We start from the raw sequence: 23,994 nt of genomic DNA, 5'->3' as shown, positions 1-23,994 counted from the left end.
TTCAATCTCTACCTTTTCTATTGTTTGTTTTTTTCTTTCTTTTTCTGGTTATTTCTCATTGTGGAAATTACCAGGTAATAAAAATCTCTTCTTTCCAAAGTGAATTATTTGTTTTCTTTTTCTGGATAATTTTTACTGGTACTCACCACTTAATGAATCTTGTTTCTGTGTTTTAAATGGGTGGTTTCTGTATTGGGTTTTTAGGTTGCCATGTAACTGAGGTGGTGTTATAATTTAATTATTTAGGAAATTGCTCTTTGAGATCACTGTATAATTAAGTAATTATAAGAATTCACATTTTTTGTAGTTAAATTTTTTTTTTTAATTGAGGAATAACCAAACTCCTTATCTTTCTTTACTTTTAAAATTTCATTTATGTTTCATATTAAAATTTCATGTTCAGGATAATAATGGGACATTTCATGTGAATGTGTCATCAGAGTATCTAGGAACATATTTAAAGCTTAGTTTTTATGTATTAAGAAAACTTAGGATGGATTTTCCCAGATTCGTTTTTAGGAACTTGGGGCCACACATGCACATAAAAAAAGCTGAAATGTTTTGACTATTAATATAGGCCATTGTGATTGCAGAAAAGACTTTTATTTATTCAATCATATGATTTCCTTTTCCACACTCAGTTTATTTTTAATATTCATTGAAAATATATTAAATTTTTTTTCTTTAACACCATTGTATATTTTTTGATTATTAAAACAATAATCATTTTAGACAGTTATTCAGTATTAAGTCATAGTACTTGTTGTAGACAGTTGGTTGTCAAGCAGGGATCTATAACTCCTGGTGTTTTTCAGTTTTTTCCCTGTCATTAGCTGATTCTATAATAAATATCTATTTTCTTGACCTAAAATTCTTATTCTGACCTGTTATATAGTGTGGTTGTTCTGATAATATGATTTGAGTCTTACTCAAGATGAAACTCCTTTTAACAAAGTTAGTACTAGTATAGAGGGACTTGGAAGAAGTGGCAGTTTTCTTAGTTTTGGGTCAGAGTGGCAGTGGCTAACGTGTGTAGAGGTAGCGTTGGCTCTGAGAAGAGAGCCACCTTCGCAAGCCTGTCATGACTGTGGAAGGGGGTTAAGAGTCTTGCATTGTTTTGAATCATTTGTGCTTTAAAATTTTTTCTATTTCAAAATAATTTCATAACTTACAGAAAAGTTGCAAATACAGTACAAAGAATTCCTGTATATCCTTCGAACATATTTGTCAAACATTTATAACATTTTACCATGGGTTACCATTTTACCATTTATAACATTTTACTCTCTATGTGTATATACGTTCATATTATTATTTTCTGAATCACTTGAGAATAAGTTGCTGATATGATGCCCCATATACTTCAGAGTGTGTATCCTAAAATAAAGGTCAATCTCTTTTTCATTATCATAGTATCATTATCAAAATCATAGTATGCAATTTTTAATTCAATTTAACACGTGTCTGCTTACTTGGGGCAAGGTATAGGTGACATAGAAATATAGGCTTACAAAACTATTTTAGGTGCTTAAGGGAATTACAGTCTACTTAACGGATAGTAAATCAATACAGAAAATTATTCTATTTTAGAATAACATCTGTCACGTGACAAGATTTTATACAAGAAACACAAAAAGGTACTCTAGAAACACGAAGAAAAAGCAGTCATTTCAACCTAGAGAATCAGCCAAATACTTCTTGACTGGCGCAGTCAGCCCCAGAGAGGTGGACATGCCCTGCTGAAGGACAGTGGGAGGGATTCACATCCCAGAATTCATCCTCCATTTTGTTTCTGCCCTTGACAATGAAAGTTCTGAGGAGGGATGTGCTATTTATTGCAGTAACTCAGTACTGAAATATCAGGAATGTGTGAGATAGGGCAGGTTCTGTTTCTACAAAAGTTGATAGAGTACTTTTTTCCCCTTTTAATTAACAAATTTTAACCCTAACATTATTGAGCTAATAAGAAATAGATTTCCTTTCCTAAGCACTTGTCCTTAGGTTGTTTTTCAAGAATACCTTCTTGATTATGAAAGACAAAAAGTAATAGAGTTGATTAGCTATAATTACTTTAAAGGAATGGAAGGAATGTTTTTAAAAACTTAATTAAGCCACTGTCAATCTAGAGTTTTAGGGATAGTCACTGTTGTTATTATTTCTGGCATTTGTATATTAAATGTTATGCTGTTCTTGCACTTACTATAATTATTCTGAATTAGTCAGAAAAGGCTTTTATAAGGTGTTATAGTATATAATTTTCAGACTTTGACAGGTTAAGATAAGAAGGAATGAAATAGGCACACTTAGACTGACAATAACATTGTAGCAAAATTTTGAAAATCCCATTACTGAAAATTGCCGGTTAGTTGAGTTCTTTATTATTAAAAGTTTATGAAATTAAGAAAACACTCCCATTTACCATTGCAACAAAAAGAATAAAATATCTAGGAATAAACCTACCTAAGGAGACAAAAGACCTGTACGCAGAAAATTATAAGACACTGATGAAAGAAATTAAAGATGATACAAATAGATGGAGAGATATACCATGTTCCTGGATTGGAAGAATCAACATTGTGAAAATGACTCTACTACCCAAAGCAATCTACAGATTCAATGCAGTCCCTATCAAACTACCACTGGCATTTTTCACAGAACTAGAACAAAAAATTTCACAATTTGTATGGAAACACAAAAGACCCCGAATAGCCAAAGCAATCTTGAGAACGAAAAATGGAGCTGGGGGAATCAGGCTCCCTGACTTCAGACTATATTACAAAGCTTCAGTAATCAAGACAGTTTGGTACTGGCACAAAAACAGAAATATAGATCAATGGAACAGGATAGAAAGCCCAGAGATAAACCCACACACATATGGTCACCTTATCTTTGATAAAGGTGGCAAGAATATACAGTGGAGAAAAGACAGCCTCTTCAATAAGTGGTGCTGGGAAAATTGGACAGGTACATGTAAAAGTATGAAATTAGAACACTCCCTGACACCATGCACAAAAATAAACTCAAAATGGATTAAAGACCTAAGTGTAAGGCCAGACACTATCAAACTCTTAGAGGAAAACATAGGCAGAACACTCTATGACATACATCACAGCAAGATTCTTTTTGACCCAGCTCCCAGAGAAATGGAAATAAGAACACAAATAAACAAATGGGACCTAATGAAACTTAAAAGCTTTTGCACAGCAAAGGAAACCATAAACAAGACCAAAAGACAACCATCAGAATGGGAGAAAATATTTGCAAATGAAGCAACTGACAAAGGATTAATCTCCAAGATTTACAAGCAGCTCATGCGGCTCAATAACAAAAAAACCAACAACCCAATCCAAAAATGGGCAGAAGACCTAAATAGACATTTCTCCAAAGAAGATATACAGATGGCCTACAGACACATGAAAGAATGCTCAACATCATTAATCATTAGAGAAATGCAAATCAAAACTACAATGAGATATCATCTCACACCGGTCAGAATGGCCATCATCAAAAAATCTAGAAACAATAAATGCTGGAGAGGGTGTGGAGGAAAGGGAACACTCTTGCACTGTTGGTGGGAATGTAAATTGATACAGCCACTATGGAGAACAGTATGGAGGTTCCTGAAAAAACTACAAATAGAACTACCATACGACCCAGCAATCCCAATACTGGGCATATACCCTGAGAAAACCATAGGTCAAAAAGAGTCATGTACCAAAATGTTCATTGCAGCTCTATTTACAATAGCCAGGACATGGAAGCAACCTAAATGTCCATCGACAGATGAATGGATAAAGAAGATGTGGCACATATATACAATGGAATATTACTCAGCCATAAAAAGAAATGAAATGGAGGTATTTGTAATGAGGTGGATGGAGTTAGAGTCTGTCATACAGAGTGAAGTAAGTCAGAAAGAGAAAAACAAATACAGTATGCTAACACATATATACGGAATCTAAGGAAAAAAAAAAAAAAAAAAAAGGCCATGAAGAACCTAGTGGCAAGACGGGAATAAAGACACAGACCTACTAGAGAATGGACTTGAGGATATGGGGAGGGGGTGGGGTGAGATGTGACAGTGTAAGAGAGTGTCATGGACATATATACACTACCAAATGTAAAATAGATAACTAGTGGGAAGCAGCCGCATAGCACAGGGAGATCAGCTCGGTGCTTTTTGACCACCTAGAGGGGTGGGATGGGGAGGGTGGGAGGGAGGGAGATGCAAGAGGGAAGAGAAATGGGAACATATTGTATATGTATAACTGATTCACTTTGTTATAAAGCAGAAGCTAACACACCATTGTAAGGCAATTATACTTCAATAAAGATGTTTAAAAAAAAAAAAAAAAAAAAAAAAGTTTATGAATTGTTTATAATGCCAAACACGTTTGTGTGGAAAATTATAACATTGTTTCCAGGGTCTTTATTTCTTAAAAGCAGATGTTTTAGATTTTGTGTTAAATTTATGTAAATGTTTAAATGGGATTTGGGGGGTTTTGTTGTTGTTGTTATTAAGTTCACATATACATCCAGACAGTTTTACATTGTTAATATTTGGTTCTTTTGGCAAGGGGATTTCCATAATGGAATTTCAGACTCTATTAAATAGCACATTTTTTTCTTTTGCAAGCTGTAACTTCTTATTTTCTAGTTAAAAAGTAAAGTAAGATTCTTAAAACTTTTTCTTGGTATCTAGTTTACTAATTGCTTTTTTTAGAAATGACTGCAGTTTGACAGCACCATACTAAAAAAGGCTGTAATTTATATGAATTTTCCTTGGAAAACAAATTTTCTCATCTGATTTTTTAATGTTTCAGCTTGGTCTTTAACATCTTTGTATAATGTATGCAAAATCCATTTTTCTGGTGGTTTCAGTGCTAGGGGCTTAGGGTCAGGGAACCTGTGGAGGTATCATGCTGAGACTGCACTTGCAGCACATTGGTATGTTCTGAGCAGGCCAGAGGCACACCCACATTCTTCAATCGACTTTTTTAAAACCCAATGTCCTAGTTTCTAAGCTATCTTCATAATTTTTAAAATGGCTCTTGTGGAACTTTTCCTGCTGCTTTGTGTCCTGTTCATGACCGTCTATGAAATTCAAAGATGAGTTTGGTCTGCAAAAGTTAAAAACAGCATCGATCACTGTTATCTGGGAAAGAAAGTTCTTCTGAAATTCTGATCTCCAGCAGTACACTGATCTTACGTTTCTGACTTTATTATTATTAGAAAAGACTCGCATGTGGAATAGGTCTTTGGAATTCTCTTGTCAAAGGAGGGCATTCCCCAGGCATAGTTAAATAACCCAAAGCAGTGTCATCTCCAAATCTTAATGTAGTCTGTTTTTTATTACAGTGCCCAGTATTCATTGAACTGATGTACCAAATTACTTGTCTCCTATTTCTGGTTATTTAAAAAACCATAATTAATATATATTCATATAACTATTTTGGTTTTTATATTAAAAATACAATTTTTGGTTTTATTTTAAATTATTTCCTTGATTTCTAATTTAGGAGTGAGATTGCTGAATCAGAAAAGGTTATCATTTTTAGAAGATTTGTAAGTGCTGTACCAGTAATGGGTGTATTACTCTTACAGAAACTGGGATTGAATAGTTAACATTCTAGATTATAATATACGGGAAACTTAAATTAGAGTTAAATGAAAGTTTCCACTGGTTCGTGATATAGTCATGAGGGAGGTGGCAATGTGGTGTACTGGAAAACCCTAATGCACGTTCTAAGGTGTCCGTTGTATGTAATGAACTAGCTTCTTTACTGTGCATCTAAAAGAGTACTAGTTAGGTATATCCTTGGGAAAATTGGGACAGTCGTCACTCAAATCACTTTCCATATCTTCAGTATAGCTTTCAAGCTGTATGGCCAGGTGCAGTTCACTTTAAGTCTTTTTTTCCCCTCAGTTTTATCATCTTTAAAAAAGGAGATGTTTGGGCTTGCCTGGTGGCGCGGTGGTTAAGAATCCACCTGCCAATGCAGGGGACACAGGTTCGAGCCCTGGTCCGGAAAGATCCCACATGCCGCGGAGCAGCTAAGCCCGTGCGCCACAACTACTGAGCCTGCGCTCTAGAGCCCACGAGACAGAACTACTGAGCCCGCGCTCTAGAGCCCACGAGCCACAACTACTGAAGCCCGCGCGCCCAGAGCCTGTGCTCCGCAGCAAGAGAAGCCACCGCAATGAGAAGCCAGCACACCACAACGAAGAGTAGCCCCCGCTCACTGCAACTAGAGAAAGCCTGCGTGCAGCAACGAAGACGCAGCACAGCCAAAAATTAATTAATTAATTATTTTTTAAAAAGGAGATGTTAGAATTTATCTTCCAATATGATAATATGTTAAAAGTGTCCAGCACTGTAATTAGTAAACATAAATCTTGCTTTCAGGTTTGACCTAGTACCTTTACTTAAGGGGTTAATTGCTTTATGGAAGTCAGACTTTACTGATACTACTACTTTGTTGATCAAATGTTCATTTTATTGGAAAACAGTATATAGTACAGGGAGTAAGAATACAGGATCTAAAGTCACAAATTGCGTGGATTAGAATTTCAACTCTGCCACTCAGCTGTGTGATATTGGGCAAATTATTTATCCTCTTTAACCTTGGGTTTCTCAAGCATAAAGTGAGGTTATAATAGTAATAACAATTGAGTTATATTGGGTTGGCCAAAAGGTTCGTTTGGTTTTTTCCGTAAGATGGCTCTAGTAGCACTTAGTTGTCTTTAACTTCATTGCAAACAATTTTGTTAGATTGTATGTGACAGCTGTCATATCAGTGTGCATTTAAAAAAAGACTTAACCAAAATCGGTGAATTTTTGTGTAGCCATTTTAATGTTGAAGATGGAAGAAGAAAAGCAACATTTTCAGCACATTATGCTTTATTATTTCAAGAAAGGTAAAAACGCAACCGAAACGCAAAAAAAATTTGTGCAGCGTATGGAGAAGGTGCTGTGACTGATCGAACGTGTCAAAAGTGGTTTGCGAAGTTTCGTGCTCTAGATTTCACACAGGATGACGCTCCACGGTCAGGTAGACCAGTTGAAGTTGACGGCGATCAAATCGAGACATTCATTGAGAACAATCAACGTTACACCACGCGGGAGATAGCCGACAGACTCAGAATATCCAAATCAAGCACTGAAAATCATTTGCACCAGCTTGGTTTATGTTCATCGCTTTGATGTTTGGGTTCCACGTCAGTTAAGCGGAAAAAAACCTTCTTGACCATGTTTCCACACGTGATTCTCTATTTAAGCGTAATGAAAACATTCCGTTTTTAAAACAAATTGTGATGGGTGTTGAAAAGTGGATACTGTACAATAACATGGAACGGAAGAGATCGTGGGGCAAGCGAAACGAACCACCACCAGCCACACCAAAGGCCAGTCTTCATCCGAAGAAGAAGGTGATGTGTATATGGTGGGATTGGAAGGGAGTCCTCTATCATGAGCTCCTTCCGGAAAACCAAACGATTAATTCCAGCAAGTACTGCTCCCAGTTAGACCAACTGAAAGCAGCACTAGACGAAAGGCGTCCAGAATTAGTCAACAGAAAATTCATAATCTTTCATCAGCGTAACACAAGACCGCATGTTTCTTTGACGACCAGGCAAAAACTGTTACAGCTTGGCTGGGAAGTTCTGATTCATCCACCATATTCACCAGACATTGCGTCTTCAGATTTCCATTTATTTTGGTCTTTACAAAATTCTTTTAATGGAAAAAATTTCACTTTTCTGGAAGACTGTAAAAGGCACCTGGAAGAGTTCTCTGCTCAAAAAGATGATAAGTTTTGGGAAGATGGAATAAAAGGGTGAATATGTTGTTCAATAAAGTTCTTGGTGAAAATGAAAAATGTGTCTTTTATTTTTACTTAAAAACCGAAGGCACTTTTTGGCCAGCCCAATATTTAAAAGTGCTTATTAGCACATCCCTTACACATTTTAAGCCTCAATGAATGTTAGCTTTCAATAATTATTTTTAGTATAGTTATTATATTAGTTATTACTACATAAGAAATTACTTCAAAAAGTAGTTTAAAATAACAATAAATGTTTATTTCTTCAGGTCCAGAATTTAGGAACAGGTTGGCAGGGGGTCCTGTTTCAGTGTCTCTCACGAGATTGCAGTCAAGGTGTTAGCAGAAGCTATGGTTATCCTAGTGTTATTTTGAACCTAATGGCTATAAATTTTATATTTTGCAGACTATGTCTTCAGCAGTGGTGCAGTTATATGCAGCAGATCGGAACTGTATGTGGTCAAAGAAGTGCAGTGGTGTTGCTTGTCTTGTTAAGGACAATCCACAGAGATCTTATTTTTTAAGAATATTTGATATCAAGGTGAGTTTTATTTTGCTTCCACTTAAACTGTAGGTGATTGGGTTTTCTACCTCAGTTGTAATTTATAATAGTATAGATTCATTTATCCTGTATGTAATATTTATATTCTACTTAAATTAATACTAGAAGAGTGAAGCTTGGTTTTAGATATTGAACCGTGGGCACTGTGACCAAATTGGGAATACATCCTAAACCAGAACATGAATAGTTCCCCATTTTATCTGTCTGCACATTAAAGGTCTTGTTGGTTTGTCTGTTTTTATTCCTTTGGGTCTTGGGCTTTTCCCACATTCTCTCCTTTTCTAATGATACTCTTTTTATCCCATCCTGTCCATTACAGACTAGTGTATATAGTTCTTTCAGAGAACTAGAAAAGTATATTTAGCCTGGTGTGTACTTACTTACTTCAGCCTGGGTTTGAAGCATTATACAATATCTATAATAATGTATTTGCTACCCATTTTATGTTGTTTGTCAACATAGGTGTGTTCTGATTTTCACAGCTTTGTATCCCTCACTCTTAAACATAAATCCACCTTGTCTTAGATTGGATGCCCTTTGTCAGGAATTCATCTCTGATAGTCACTGTAAAAATAATTTTTTTGCTGAGATGAAGTCTCCCTTTATCTTTTAAAAATCTTTTCCGTGGGTAAGCCTCCTTGCTTAATATTCATATGTGGCTGTAAGTATAATGGGATTGTAGTTACAGAAAAATAAAACTGAGTTTGAACTCCTGGACAATACTTATGGTTAGATAGATTGTATTCAAACTGTTTTACTTCTCTGGGCTCCGGCTTACTTATTTGTAAAATGGGATAACCATCTGGATCTGTTGCAGAGTATTTCCCTGAGATTAAATGAGATTGAAGTTACTGCTCTTTGTACATTAGAAATTTGTAACATCCCCTTCTGCATACCCCAAGACAGCTGAGAGATGTGGCATACTCCTGTTACTAACAGTAGCTTACTTACTATGGCAGTGATTCTGGGGGATGGGGAACGCATGCATAGTTTGAAAGACACTCCTAAGTCCTTTGATATATTTATTTTTCACCACCAAGGAGAAGCACTGTTTAGAAATCAAATGTACGTATAACTCCACTGAGAAGATAGGGATTCGATTATAATGGTCATAATGTGTGTACAACATTTTAAAATATTTTAAAATTGTGGTCTAACAACTACTGAGCCTGAGTGCCACAACTACTGAAGCCCACGCGCCTAGAGCCCATGCTCCACAACAGGAGAGGCCAGTGCAGTGAGAGGCCCACACACCACAGCAAGGAGCAGCCCCCGCTCGCCGCAACTAGAGAAGGCCCGCGCACAGCAACGAAGACCCAACGCAGCCCTAAATAAATAAATAAATAAATAAATAAATATTAAAAAAAAAAAATTGTGGTCTATGTAGAACCTTGCATTTCAGAATAAGGCAATGATTATATTTCTCTAACCATTCATCTCCGATTATAGATAGCCATTGCTAAATACTTGCAATTAGCCACCTTTGGTATTAAGGTTAATTATATTTCTTGTACTGCAGCTATCAATACGACAATCACCATGGATCCCTTAACCATAGTTTAACCTTGGTGCACTTTAATCCTCAGTCTCCTTCTGCACCTGATTGATACTGTTTATACCAGTGTTTAATTAGGAGACCACTCTACAAAACTTAGGAATTCAAAGATTGTTAATGAGCAGTACAGAGAAGGCTTATTTGACCCTCCCAGCATCTACAGAATGGAGGAAAAGAATGAAGTCCTTCTGTAATATTTGATAGCATACAGTCTAAGTGCTGCTGATGGAACTATGCATTGATAATCAGTGCATGTATAAAAGTATCCTACCCCTTCTAACGTTGATGATCTAGTAAGTGTTTGGTTATGTATTTGACCAAGTAACTGTATTTGGAAATGCTTGGCTAATGAGATTATATCTTAGCATACTGAATTCAACTCACTTGATATGTAGTTTTTATGAAAGAAACATCCAGTATTCACTGTTACTAGCTAAATTATGTGATATATTACTTATGTATTATACATATATGTGGTCTGTGTGTATGTAAAAACTAGGATTAATGTGAACAGTTTCTTTAATATGTCATCTGCTTTTTTTTTTTTTTTAATTGGCTGCATTGGGTCTTCGTTGCTGCGCGCGGGCTTTCTCTAGTTGTGGCGAGTGGGGGCTACTCTTCGTTGTGGCGCGTGGGCTTCTCATTGCCCTGGCTTCTCTTGTTGCGGAGCACGGGCTCTAGGCACGCGGGCTTCAGTAGTTGCAGCATGCAGGTTCAGTAGTTGCAGCACGCGGGCCTTAGAGTGCACGGCCTTCAGTAGTTGTGGTGCGTGGGCTCAGTAGTTGTGGCTCGCGGGCTCTAGAGCACAGGCTCAGTAGTTGTGGTACATGGGCTTAGTTGTTCCATGGCATGTGGGATCTTCCCGGACCAGGGACTGAACCCACGTTCCCTGCATTGGCAGGTGGATTGTTAACCACTGTGCCACCAGGGAAGTCCCATCTGCTTTGTTTTTATTTGTGGTTTTGTTTTTTTTTTTCCTAGAGGTTTTCTTATTGGTAATTCTTACTTTAACTTTTACTTTTTTCTAGGATGGGAAACTATTGTGGGAACAAGAGCTATACAATAACTTTGTATATAATAGTCCTAGAGGATATTTTCATACCTTTGCTGGAGATGTAAGTCATATTTTCTTTATTGCCCTGTTTAATGTAATTACTGTTACATTTGTCTATGGAAAGTATTTATGAGCTTTTTGTGTAAACATTGTATAAAATATAAAGAATTATTTTACTTTTAAAAGCCTCTTCACAGGTATTATGGCTTAGTAGGAAGCAATGGCTAAGATTTTAAGGGAAAAAAAAAAAAGGTTTCAAAGAGTACTGTAAATGTAATTGGGTATGTAGAAAAGAGGTTTGTTTTTCCATCTTCTCTGTCTTTAGTCAGATAGTTTTACCTCTGTGTGACTTTGGACAAATAGTTTAACCTCTCTTGAGTTTTAGTTTTCTTATCTATAAAAGTGAAACCACTAATCCATGGCAGCTTTTAAAAATTGAAGATTATATTGCTGTTCACATTATTTTGTGAAAGAATAGTTTATGATTTAGAAGAGTACTAAAATACAATAAGTAGGGGGAAAAACAGAATTTTAAAAATTGATTGCCTATACTTAGGGACAATGTTAGAAGGATTTTTATACCATATACTCACAGGACTTGTCTGAGTGACTGGATTATGGGTGACTTTAATTTTTTTTTGTTTTCATATTTGTATTTCCTAAATTTTCTACAATAAAAGGTTGGATTAGATGATATGTCCATCTTTTCAAAAAGCATTTTCTTCCTTATTTGTTATTTTTCACATTTTTCTGGATTGTATATGAATATATGTACATATATAAAAGTGTGGACTAAATGCCATAATAATGTCAGTGTGTTTCCCCCCTTTTAATAATTTACATGAATTAAGGTTATAATTTAAATAATACCTGGAAAACATAGATAAGAGTTGATCTGCGTTTGGTCAGTGTTTCCAGTGTTTGCCTTTTCAAATCCAAATGTTTATAGAGCTCTTTTGAAGGATCAAATTCTATTTACTATTTCTTTTTTTTAATTGAAAATGAAGTATTCAGTTTAACATTTGAGTATCTACTGTGATAGGTAACCTCTCTAATAGTACTCTTTTACTCTACCTTCTCTATGCTTTTTGCCTTCTTAAGTTATTCAGGTCATAAAGTAAGTTCTTGTCTGCTAATAAAGTGAAGCTTTTCTTCTTCAGAGTGTACTTCTATTGGTTATTAATTTTTTTGTTAAGTAAAGCTAAATTTGTGGTTTTTGTTGTTTACCTTTTTTGATGAAAATATTTCAGACCTGTCAAGTTGCCCTTAATTTTGCCAATGAAGAAGAAGCAAAAAAATTTCGAAAAGCAGTTACAGACTTGTTGGGTCGGCGACAAAGGAAATCTGGTAAACTTTTTTAAAAAAAATTCCTTTAAACAGGAGCTGGCTATGGCTCATGGGGCAGATCTGGCCTGCCATCTGTTTTTGTAAATAAAGTTTTATTGAAAAACAGCTATGCTTGTTGGTTTACATATTGTCTTTGGCTGCTTTTTTTCTACAACACAGTTGTCTAGTTATGACAAAGACTATGTGATGCATATCTGGCCCTTTACAAAAAACAGGTTGCTAATCCTTACCTTACAAGAAATACTATTTTTATTGAGAGCTGATTTTTTTTCAGATTTATTAAGGAACTCATTCCAATAACCTGTTCTGTTGATAACATTTTACATATACTGACTCTTAAATTTGCATTTTTATGACATTATTTGTAACTTATATTTACAAAAATATTTTATAGTTTGTGAACAAATACTTCAGGCAAGGCTAGAAGCAAATAAGCAAAGTTGCAAACAAGATCTGTAAACATTGCCTTGTCTCTATTTTGTCCCTAATGTTGTATATTGTAAAATCATAAGGAACTTAGTTTAATGCATGAGACTTTAATACATATAAGACAATTAGAGAATGATGCAGGATAGTGTAAAGCTTTAAATTCATTGATGTAGAACTATTTGACAGCTGTCACATACCAGGCCTTTCTGTTGTAACCTGGGAGAAGGGTGATTAGGAAAGGTGAACCTCTCCAAAATCATCTTCTTAAGCAGATCACTTTTAGGAGAAATAACATATGGGAGTTGAGATCAGCAAATAAATCCCCTTAAAACTAACCATGCCCATATAGTCCTTGAAAAGTCTGTACATCCAAGTATACATGTTACCCCAGTCTGAAAATCACTGTATTCAAGGATGTGCTTTACCAATAGGAGGGAATAAGTCATGAAAAAGGAAGGCACTGGATCCTGAAAACAGAAATGTAAACATATGTGTTACATTTTATATATGTTTATTGTTATTTTAATGGGTTTCCGAGAGGAAGGTAATGTAAAAATGAAAATAAAAATGAACTAAGTTGTTGCCTCACTTACTGCCATCTTATATATCCCCCTTGTAATGAGTGAATAGGAGAATTATTAGGAGCCTATTGTTTTTTGTTACTTCTTTTTGGGGCCAAGGGTGTTTACCACTTGATTCCATGCTGTGGGAGAATTTAATTCTGTGGAATAATTCAGGGTTCAGTTCTTATTTCAATGACATGTTGTGGTGCCAGGCCAGGGGCTCCCTGGGACTTCTTTTAGTCAAACTGTGTGACATTTTCAATTAAAAAAAAGAGTAAAAAATACTTCTTAAAATATAGAATAATTGACTTTTGAAATAGGTAGGTCACTTGAAGGTGTCTTTTAACTGGTATGGGAATTCTGTTTTATACAATTCCTAAGCTTTTAGGCATAGTGTTTTCAGAAGCAGAAAGATCACAACATACGGGAGACAGCTGATTCATTGTTGGGTAGCCCCTTCATGCTAAGTCAACCTGCAACCTTGCCTCTCTTTAACTTAGATGCATGGGGTCCAACTTTTGGAGCAACAAAGAATTAGTGTTTTCTTTTCCTTCCATTAGCCATTTAATGTTGGAAGCCGTCTACCATGCCCTCCTTAGGCCTACACCTCTTTAGCTTAACCAGTTCCAGTTTCTTATTCCTCACATGATATGATTTATAGACTCATCATACCGTATAACTTACAGACTCATCATACTGTATTCAGAGCTCTATATACTGTGCTCTGAATGCCCTGTACATTTTTATGTCTTCTTCAAATGATCCAGATTTGAGAAAATGGTCCAGCTCAAATATGATGTCCAGGTTTGAACACAATAATCCAACAGTAGTATGACTAGTACTGTGATACTAAAAACGTCCCCTAATATGATTAAACACTGTTCTGCTAATGTTTCTAGCAAATACATCACACCATTAACTCGCATTCTTCTTAGTTCAACCAAACCTCTTTTTTTCATAAGAATGGCTCTCAAGCCAGGATAGTGTCATGTTTCTAAGTAATTGCTTTTTAGAACTTATACTCTGAACTTTACATTATCTCAGCATATTTCCATATTTGTGTCACCGCCAATTTAAGAAGTATTTCCTCTGTGAATGCAGAGGTAACATCACCTTGGAAATTGGAGATTTGACATTCATTGACATTAGATAGGGCGTGCTTACATCAAATGTTTCAGAAAATTACTTCATCAGACCACCAGATGGAGTAATACATTTATATTTCCCATTGCCAGGATTTTCAACTTGTCCCTCAATTAAATCCTATTAATTTTAGGATTGTGGCTGTTTATAAACTAAATATTTTATTATATTATTATTTATGGGTATTTGTCTTATAATTTTGGAAAACTTTGTATTAGAAAAATCTGTGGAAATTATATTTGTTGAAAATTCTTCAACCAGTTTTGAGCTTTCTTGAAACCAAAATTGTGTCAAACCTGGTATGTAAGAGTATGAATGCAAAGGGTGAATAGAAGTTCTCCTGGTATTACTCCTACTTAATTGGCTACAGCTTCTAAGTATTATTTTGGTCTGCCCCATAGCTCAGGCATCTCTAGGTATTTTCATTATCTGTATGCTTTCATTCAGTCCCATAGCTTTGAACACTGTCTATATACTGCTGACTCCCAAAGTTTTATCTATCCTGTTGACCTCGCCCCTGACTTTCAGACTTGTGTGCTCCAGTTGGGTGTCAGAATAGCCTTCAGACCTAGTATGTGTGAGCAGAACACTTGATCCATGTTCCCCAAGCCCCGGTTAGACCTGCTCCTACTCTTCTCCTAGCCTTCCCCATCCCAGTAAAAGGCATTGGCTCCGCCTTGTCAGTCTGGCTCACAGTGGGTCTTCGTAAACCCTATCAGTGAGTCCCATTTTCTCTATCTTCAAAAACAAGTCCTGGATCTGTTTCTCACCACTTCTGTTGCTACCACCCTAATCCAAGCTACCATTGTCTGTCATCTGGACTACCCTAGCTCTCACTCGTCTCCCTGCTGTCACTGTATGCCCCCTAGTAGCTCTTTCCCACATAGTAACCAGGCACAACTTTTAAAAACATAGATTGGATCATGTCACTTCCCCTATCCAAAAACCTATAAGAGCTTCCTATCATATATAGAACACAATCTATATTCCTTAACCCGTGACCTGTGGGACCCTACACGCTCCAGTTCCCTGGTTCTCCTTCTGAATTCTCTCCTTCCACTCTTCCTTTGGCTCACTGCAGTCCGGTACTATGGTGTTCCTTCATGCTATTCCCTCCTGAGGGCCTTTCAATATGTTGTTCCCTTTCTTGCTTTATTCAAATGTCTGCTCAGATGTCAGTTCCTCAGAGAAACTTGTTAACCACTTATATATGGACGTAGGAATAAGACAGTTTAGATGAGTTGATTTTTTTAATGTTGATTTTTGTATTGCATATGTCTAATAATATTCCTTTAATTTATTTCCTAACAGAGAAAAGACGAGACCCCCCAAACGGTAAGCTCTGTGATAATTATTGATCAAAAAGATTTTAGATTATAATTTAATCCTTGTGGAAACATGTATCATACATTAATACCTAGTATTTAATATCTACGATTAAATACTGTAGTTTATTGTGTTCTTATTTTAAAATAAATAACAGATGGGACTTAGAAATGTACTATTCTTTGGCTTTTTTCTAGGATGAGGGAAGACTATATAGGGTGAATATCACTATTACTTATATCTTAATTCCTTTTTCACAGTTGTTTAAGTTTAGAAATTGTACAACCTGGTCTTAATGTCTTCCTTAAAAGTGGTAAATTTTATCTAACATATTTGTTCACTTCCTACTTTCATGTTAGTCTTTTTTTTTTCTTATTTCAAAGGATTATTTCACACTGGGAATATAAAACTAGCCCCTTTCAGAATGAACACTTAACTATTCTGGTGTGTTTAAACAAATAGTAGCTGTGCTTACTGTGCTGGTGTGTTTAGAACACATAGTAGCTGTACATAATTCTCCTTAATTTGCTAATGAATACTTGATGTAATGTGGATTCATTTATTTAAAATATATATATTTATAGCAGAGAATAAAAGCAGAATACCAAGGTCCCAGATCTCTAGGGCATAGAGTCTCATCCTGGGCCCCATAAACCCTCGCTGAAACTTTGTGCCCAACATTATAAGTATATATGTTCTTTTCTCTGGGGAGAGAGGATCCGTGGATTTCATCGGATTGAAATGGGACCCCTGACCCTATGATAGTAAAGAACCATTGCTCAGGAGCCTTTGTTATAATCGGGAAAATAGCTGCTGCTTTTTAAAGGCATCTCAAATTCTCTCATCAGAATTTAGAATGATTATTCAGGGAAACACTTAATATAGTACAGAATCCTTAATATATGACAACTGTTAGTGGTTGTTGGGTATTTTTTCTTTTAAACCAATATATTGCCTTCTGATTTTGTCCTTAAATTTGTTTTCCTGATACAAAAACATGAACCAAATATTGCTGTATTAAATTTTGGTTTACTTACTTCAGTATAATTTAAAAAAAATCTGACTATACCTTCAGTAGTGCTTATCATGTGCCAAGTGTTGTATACTTTGACTTTCTCTTTTAAATGGAAATTTTTAATACTTACGTTATAGCTGCTTGGAGATAAATGAAGTAATCCAAGTGTTTAGCATGGTGCTTAATCAGTACAGTTATCATGATGAAGACAGTGACAGTGATAATAATAGCAGCTAGTATTTAATGATCATTTACTACCTGCCAGGCACTGTCCAGAAACCATATGAAGTAGCTGCTATTATCCCTACTTCAGATGAGTAAACAGGCACAAATAGGTAACTTGCTCAGGGTCACAAAACTAGGAAAGTGGAGCAAGATTCAGTCTCCAGTGTTCTAACTCAAGAGCCCACCCCCTTAACCACTGTGCTGTGTCAAGATGATTTTGAAGGAAAAACTGAGACCTGGAGAGAGTAAGTAACATGCCTTGAGGTATGCAGCTAGTATGTCACAGAAACAAAGGAAGCAGAAGCAGCTGAGCCAGAAGTCCTTCATCTGTGAACCTTTAATGTGGCGTTAGAATTTTTTCCCCTTGTGTGCTCAATATTTTAATGTCTTTTTCAATTTATTAAACTATTTGGCATTCTGTGAGCATATATTAAATACCAGTGCAGAAGGCTTCCTAGTGGTAGCATCTTTGGGGAAAGTAGCCTGAGATTTTAAAGTGTAGATGTTGTACAAATAATATAATTAAAGTTAAGGATGTAAATAGTTCATGATTTTTTTTAAATTTAATCTTTTCAATACATATAAAATATATTTTTGAAAAGGCACCTAATCCATAATAGATAGAATTTGGATATTCTTTCTGTGACAATGGTGTCTTACGATTTTATTACCCATAGTAAGAGAGATACTCATAATTAAATGCAGTTTCTTTCTCTCAGTTTGTTCTTGGTTTTAAATCTTTAGATCTAAAGTTTTAACCCTTTGATACAGTGGTCCCAAACTTTTTTTCATTAAATACAAGGAGAGTTTTTTAAAAATGGCATTGTTAAAATGCGAAATTATACAGCATGTCTTGACAATATTTGCATACTTATTTATTTTTAAAATATACGTAAAATAATTATTAATAGAAGTTTTAATATTTTCTCCTGCTGTGCAGTCGGTTGCCTTGCTCTCCTCATGGTGTGGAGACCACTATTTTGCAGGTGGCATCTTACTTTTTTGCGTTTGCTGCACTGCCACTAGGTGGCAGTGGACACCTTAACTGCCTAGCAGTGTCCATACAGGAGCTTTGTCCCAGATCCTCATTTAGAAGATCAGTTTAGCAAACCTTTTCAAATTGTAACTATTAAAAAGACACTTTATGTAGAAGTAACATATATTCCTGAAACACAATTCAGTGTCTTCCTCATTAACTCCTAATCCATATATTTTTCTTTTTTTTCTTTATTGGTCAGTCTCACCTTTTAGCTTAGATGCTTTCCAATGATTTGTTCTCAGCTTCATGACTGCTTGACATTTAGAGGCCTCTAGGCCCGCTGTTTCTCAACTATTTTACCTTGGTGAGAGCTCTCTGCTTTTTATGTAATTAAGGGGAAGACTTTAGTTTGTTCTTTTAGTTTTAAAATTAACTAGAAATGCTGTTCAGTGAGAATATTAAAAAATCTTTTCTCTGACAGTTGTCCTTAAGAAGAAGGTAATTTGTCATTAGACTGCTTTTTGAAAAAGAAGAGAAACAGTCCCCTTTATTATCTGTTTACTTAGTACATGTTCTTAGGATGAGTGTAATTTCAGAAATGGAATAATTAAACTTTACTAGAAATGATTTGAGTATTTCCGTTACCATATCTTTCATAAACTTTATTAAAAAATGACTCTGTGCCTTATACAACTTATCACTTTTTTGGTCTGTCACTTTTGAAACAAATATTTAATTGGGCTTTAGAACATTATTTTAAATTTATTTCCTAACATCTTCAAACTGTAAACTAAGTGACTCTTGTCAACAGAAATATCCAAATACCTAATCTCTTAAGTGTGTAAAAGGCCTTTTTTCTAAATTTTGAAAGTTATTCATAAGTATTTCTTGAATGATGAACTGTTGGACTGCAGACTAAGAGAACTGATAAATTGGTAAAAAATAAAATATAGCATTTGTAAAGTTAGCATTATCAATCACCTTGTCATTTAACTTTTGTGAACAAAGTTATAATAGTTAATAGAAAGAGTAGTGGAGTAGGAACCGAGATATCAGAGTCCACCTTTCCCTTTGTCACTAGTTGTGTGACTTTAGACAGGTCACCTGACTCTTCTTGTCCTTATTTTTTATCTGTAAAATGAAAGATTTAGAAAAGCTCTCAATTTCCCAGCTAATATCAATTTTCTATACATCTCTATAATCGATTTTTCTATGTAGACTTAATTAAATAATGTTTTAACCAGTACTAATGAAGTTCAGGTGTAATGACACTAAGGAGCTAATGCCACAGCTTTATGAACTGCTTGGTGGATGCATAACAATATAGCCACACCTGACTTTTGGGTAGAGAGAGGAGGGGAAGCTTTGGTATTCATTCTGCATATCACTTATATTTTATTTCTGTCCTCTTCATCCTTGAGCTTTCTTCAGAGATGGCTGAGTTATTTTCTCTAGTGAGTTATAAATCAGGCTTATAAGAACCTTAACTTTATTGTTTCCCAGAAAAGAATTTACTGGTTTGGATAATTTAAACTATTAAACTATTAACCTTACCAACTTTATACCATTTAGGACATCCATAGTATAATTGGTTACTTTTATGTAAACTGAAGTAGCATCAAAAGGTTTTTATTTTCGTTTTTTTCCTAAAAACTATTATAATTTTAAAATTTTTGTTTTCATTTTTTTGGCATTCCACATGGCTCGAGGGATCTTAGTTCCCTGACCAGGGATCGAACCCGGGCCCCCTGCAGTGGAAGCGTAGAGTCCTAACCACTGCACCGCCAGGGAATTCCCAAATTTTTTGTTATTTTTTAATGGTGAATCTGGTTGTTCCTTCATTATTACTGTTTGGACACCTATTTCAGGAAGGAGGACATGTATAAAGAGAGTGCCTAACTCTGACTTACCTAAATCTCTCTTAAGGAAGTTCTTAAATGTTATTAAGTGTAAAGATAAGAGAGTAATAATTTGCAACATCTTAATTTGGCCGGTGTTGCTGATGATGATTGGTAATGATAAACTATAAGAAGAGAGAAAGCAGAAAGGGAAGAATGAGAAGTGAAAACATAACACTAGATTAAGTCAATGAAGATATTAGTATCACCCCAATTCAACCCTCTAACGCTCAAATTCTGGATATTTTTAATAAGTCCCTTATTTTGTGAAACTACAGTGAATTCTGAAATCTTGAATCTGAACCAATTTGAAAATCCAGTTCTTTATCTACTATTTAATAACCCTTCTATATTGCTTAACTAACCTTTAACTTTTGATCCAGTTATTTTCAGATTGTTCCTTGACACTGAATCAGCTTTTAAAGGTTTTACCCGTATTGTTCACTAGCTTCCATTTTTTCCAAGAAGAATTTTTATTTCTTGCCAATATGAGCAACTTCCCATGGAATTTTGTGTGAAATTATAAATAGAACTTTAGACATTTACATATTATACTTATGTAATTAGACTTTGAATATTAAGGGAAAACAGCTGAATTTTGCACCTCTTTCAAAATTGTTTGATAAAGTGGCAGATGGCATTTATAATTTTATTTTAACTCTATTTCGTCTTTAATAGTAGAGTTGAGGGAGAGAAAATTAGTTATATATAATTTCCCATATAGGTAAATATTTTATTTCAGACAACTTTTATGAATAGGATGCATTTGAGGTTTTCAGCATAATTGAAGAATTATAGTCAAGTTGGCATTTAGTGATCACTCAGTATACATTAGCCTGTAATGTCTTGGGATTTCTGTCTGCCATTCTATGCTTGTGTTGGGGATTCCACAGACCACCCCTCCAGTTGGTGATTCATTAGGGCTCACAGGACTGAGCACATAGTGGTACTCATGGCAAAGATTTATTACAGTGAAAGGATATAGAACAAAAACTAACAAAAGGGAAAGACACATGGGGTTAAGTCTGGGGGAAACTACACACAAGCTTCCAAGAGTATTCTCTCATTGGTCACAGGGGATATGCTTAATGTCTCCAGCAATGAATTGTTGCAACACACATGAAATGTTGTCTAAAGGAGAAGCTCAGTGCCTAGGGTTTATTGAGGGCTAGTCACGTGGGCATCTTCTGTCTAGGACATACAAAGATTCTAGACTCCCAGAGGGAAAGCAAGTATTCAGCATAAACCACACTGTTAGCACAAATAGTTGAGACACAATGAGCCCATCTTATCAGGGGATAATGGGAACCCTCTTGAAATCCTAGATCCTAGATGCCAGCTAAGGGCCAACCTTGCAAAGCAGGGCTTTCTAAAGATAGCAGTCTCAGGCCTGCTATGTTGACTGTTTCTCTGCACAGTAGTGATTATATTTTATACAGTATTTTAAAAGTCATCATTAATATAATCATCTCAGAGGAATTTGGTCTAATAGGAAGTTATGTCAGAGAATCCTATGTTAAAATGGGATATCTAAGGAACATGTGTTGCCCTTTGGTTAAATTTTTTAAGGAATTTTTAATATGAATACATTTCGTTCAGACTCTCATTACTTTTAAGACCAAAATACTTTTGTGAATTATAAAACAAATTTTTGTGTGCTATGTTTAGTGTCATTCCTGAAGATGCTATTAATAATACCTGAAGGTGCCTGAGATCTTTTTACTGTTGATCCTTGTGGAGGATGGAATGTTTTGAGAATTTTTCTATTTTAAATTTTTGAGCTCTGTACTTCTGATAGCCAAAGTGTATGTATAATAATGGGGAGAATACTACTAGACTTAAGTATGACAGTTTTGGAAAAAAATGGTAGTAATATTTGTATAAGTTTTTTTCATCATAGACTAATAAAGTTGAAATAAAGAAGACTAGACTTCTTTACTAGATTTAAAACAAAGTAGATGCTTCTTTTACTCTTCCTATGTAATATAAGCCACTTTACCAATGAGTAATGTGTTGGATGTGAGGCTGTTATAGTCAAAATTTGATGGATCAGATCAATTGAATTTAAATTCTTGTTGAAAATTTATATTCTTCATGAGATTTAATGTTATAAAAAGAGTTTGCTTTGAAATAATGTATCTATGCTAACTTGTTTAAGAATTTATTGTAGACTTTGGAAATTTAGGAATTTTTGAAATTATTTATAAAAAATTAACATGCACGTTTAAAATTTAAATAATTTATAGTAATGAAGTGGTCCTACCGCAGAAAAAAAATATTTAAATTATAAATTATGATTGTAATAATTGTTATCTTAAATTATATCCCTTTTATATTATTTTGACTTTATTTGCAGGTCCTAATCTACCCATGGCAACAGTTGACATAAAAAATCCAGAAATTACAACAAATAGATTTTATGGGCCACAAGTCAACAACATCTCCCATACCAAAGAAAAGAAAAAAGGAAAAGCTAAAAAGAAGAGATTAACTAAGGCAGATATTGGAACACCAAGCAATTTCCAGTAAGACAGTTCTTTTATTATTCTTATCTTTACTTTTGATTTGCTCATTTCTGCTCTTGATTTTTTAAATTGTTAGAAAGTTTGGTTTGCTTTTTGGGAGAACCCTTATATTTATCACTTGCATACCTTTTTAGCTATAAATTTTGTTGGAGTTTTTTAAAGGCTATTGCTCAATAGACGTTTTATTAATCTTAGTTTATTTACTTTTCCAGCCATGAGAAAAGAAAAATTAGAGTTGTTTTTTCAACTAATTGTTGGACATGAAAATGAAATCTCACTTTTCCCTATAAATTATATTTGGAAATTGCCTAAAAGCATTGTCCTAATCTGTTTGGGCTGCTAACAGAATACTATAGACTGGGTAGCTTATAAACAACAGAAATTTATTTCTCACAGTTCTGGAGGCTGTGAGAAAGGAAGAGGAAGGCAAGATTCGGTGTCTTGTGAGGTCCCACTTCTTGGTTCATAGACAGCCATCTTCTCACTGTGTCTTCACATGTTGGAAGAGGGCGAGAGAGCTCTCCAGGGCCTCTTTCTTAAGGGCACCAATCCCATTCCTGAGGAATCCACTCTCATGACCTCCCCAAATCCTCATCTCCAAGAACTATCACATTGGGGATTAGGTCTCAAGATGGGAATTTTCGGAAGACTCACTCAGTCTATAGTAGGCATCAAACCTTTGGTATTTATTTGACATATTTCAAGCATTCTCTTACCCATTATTTCATTACTTCATTACAAAACTCCTGTCCTCTCATACATACAATGCTTGTGTTCTTATGCTAGTTTGTCAGTTAAGGAAATGGATACTCAGAAAGATTGTGCAAAAATGTTAAGGCTCAATTAGTAGCAGAGCCTGAGCTAGAATCCTGGTTCCTTGACTGCTTGTACAGTTTTTCCCTCAATATGGTTATGTCTATGAGAACTATTAGTTCAGGCCAAAAATTCACTGAGTGGATTGGATTTCATATATATTAGATTTTTAATGCCATTTATGTATTTTATTTTTCTATATTTTTCTATCTACTGCTTTAGGCACATTGGACATGTTGGTTGGGATCCGAATACTGGCTTTGATGTAAGTGTCTTTTCAAGCCATAAACATTATTATTCTAAATATGTGGGAACGTCATGGCCCATCTTTAGACTTCTATTCTTTTCATTTTTGGTAACTCTAGTGTTTATTGGAATGTGCTTGTATTTATGTTCATATTCCACTGAGGTTTTAAATCATAGATTGTTCTATCATTGATGGCTGTCTCTAAAGAGAAAGTTTTTTTTAACTCCTTGGCTTTATCTACTATAATGTAAAAACTCTATGTTTTGAAAGCCAAGAGAAGAAAATTATTTCTGCTAAGTGATCATTCGAGGGGAATATATGCCAAATTACTGGAAAGTACTATAATCAAATTCTGAATATCCAGTTGTTAAAATTATCTAGATCTTTTTATTCTACTATTCTTTTTGGCAATTTCATTATTCATTAATTTATAGCATTGTGAGCAAAATAGTTGAAACTTGGTTACCTAAGTTACATATTTAACATTTGGCAG

General features: G+C 35.0%; 1 protein-coding gene across 1 annotated transcript in view; it reads left to right on the top strand.

Annotated features, from left to right (window-relative positions):
• The window catches only part of WASL (WASP like actin nucleation promoting factor), a 66,052-nt gene that overhangs the window by 24,700 nt on the left and 17,358 nt on the right, over window positions 1-23,994 (top strand). The window contains exons 2-7 of the mRNA XM_068549387.1: window positions 8,227-8,361; window positions 10,966-11,052; window positions 12,242-12,338; window positions 15,785-15,808; window positions 22,273-22,441; window positions 23,477-23,519. Of these exons, the coding sequence (XP_068405488.1) occupies window positions 8,227-8,361; window positions 10,966-11,052; window positions 12,242-12,338; window positions 15,785-15,808; window positions 22,273-22,441; window positions 23,477-23,519 (555 nt within the window). The remainder of the gene's footprint in view (window positions 1-8,226; window positions 8,362-10,965; window positions 11,053-12,241; window positions 12,339-15,784; window positions 15,809-22,272; window positions 22,442-23,476; window positions 23,520-23,994) is intronic.

Source organism: Eschrichtius robustus, chromosome 8, assembly GCF_028021215.1.
Source record: "Eschrichtius robustus isolate mEscRob2 chromosome 8, mEscRob2.pri, whole genome shotgun sequence".
NCBI lineage: Eukaryota > Metazoa > Chordata > Mammalia > Artiodactyla > Eschrichtiidae > Eschrichtius > Eschrichtius robustus.
Note: the sequence above shows the minus strand (reverse complement) of the source record. Positions and strands in the feature narration are given on the sequence as shown.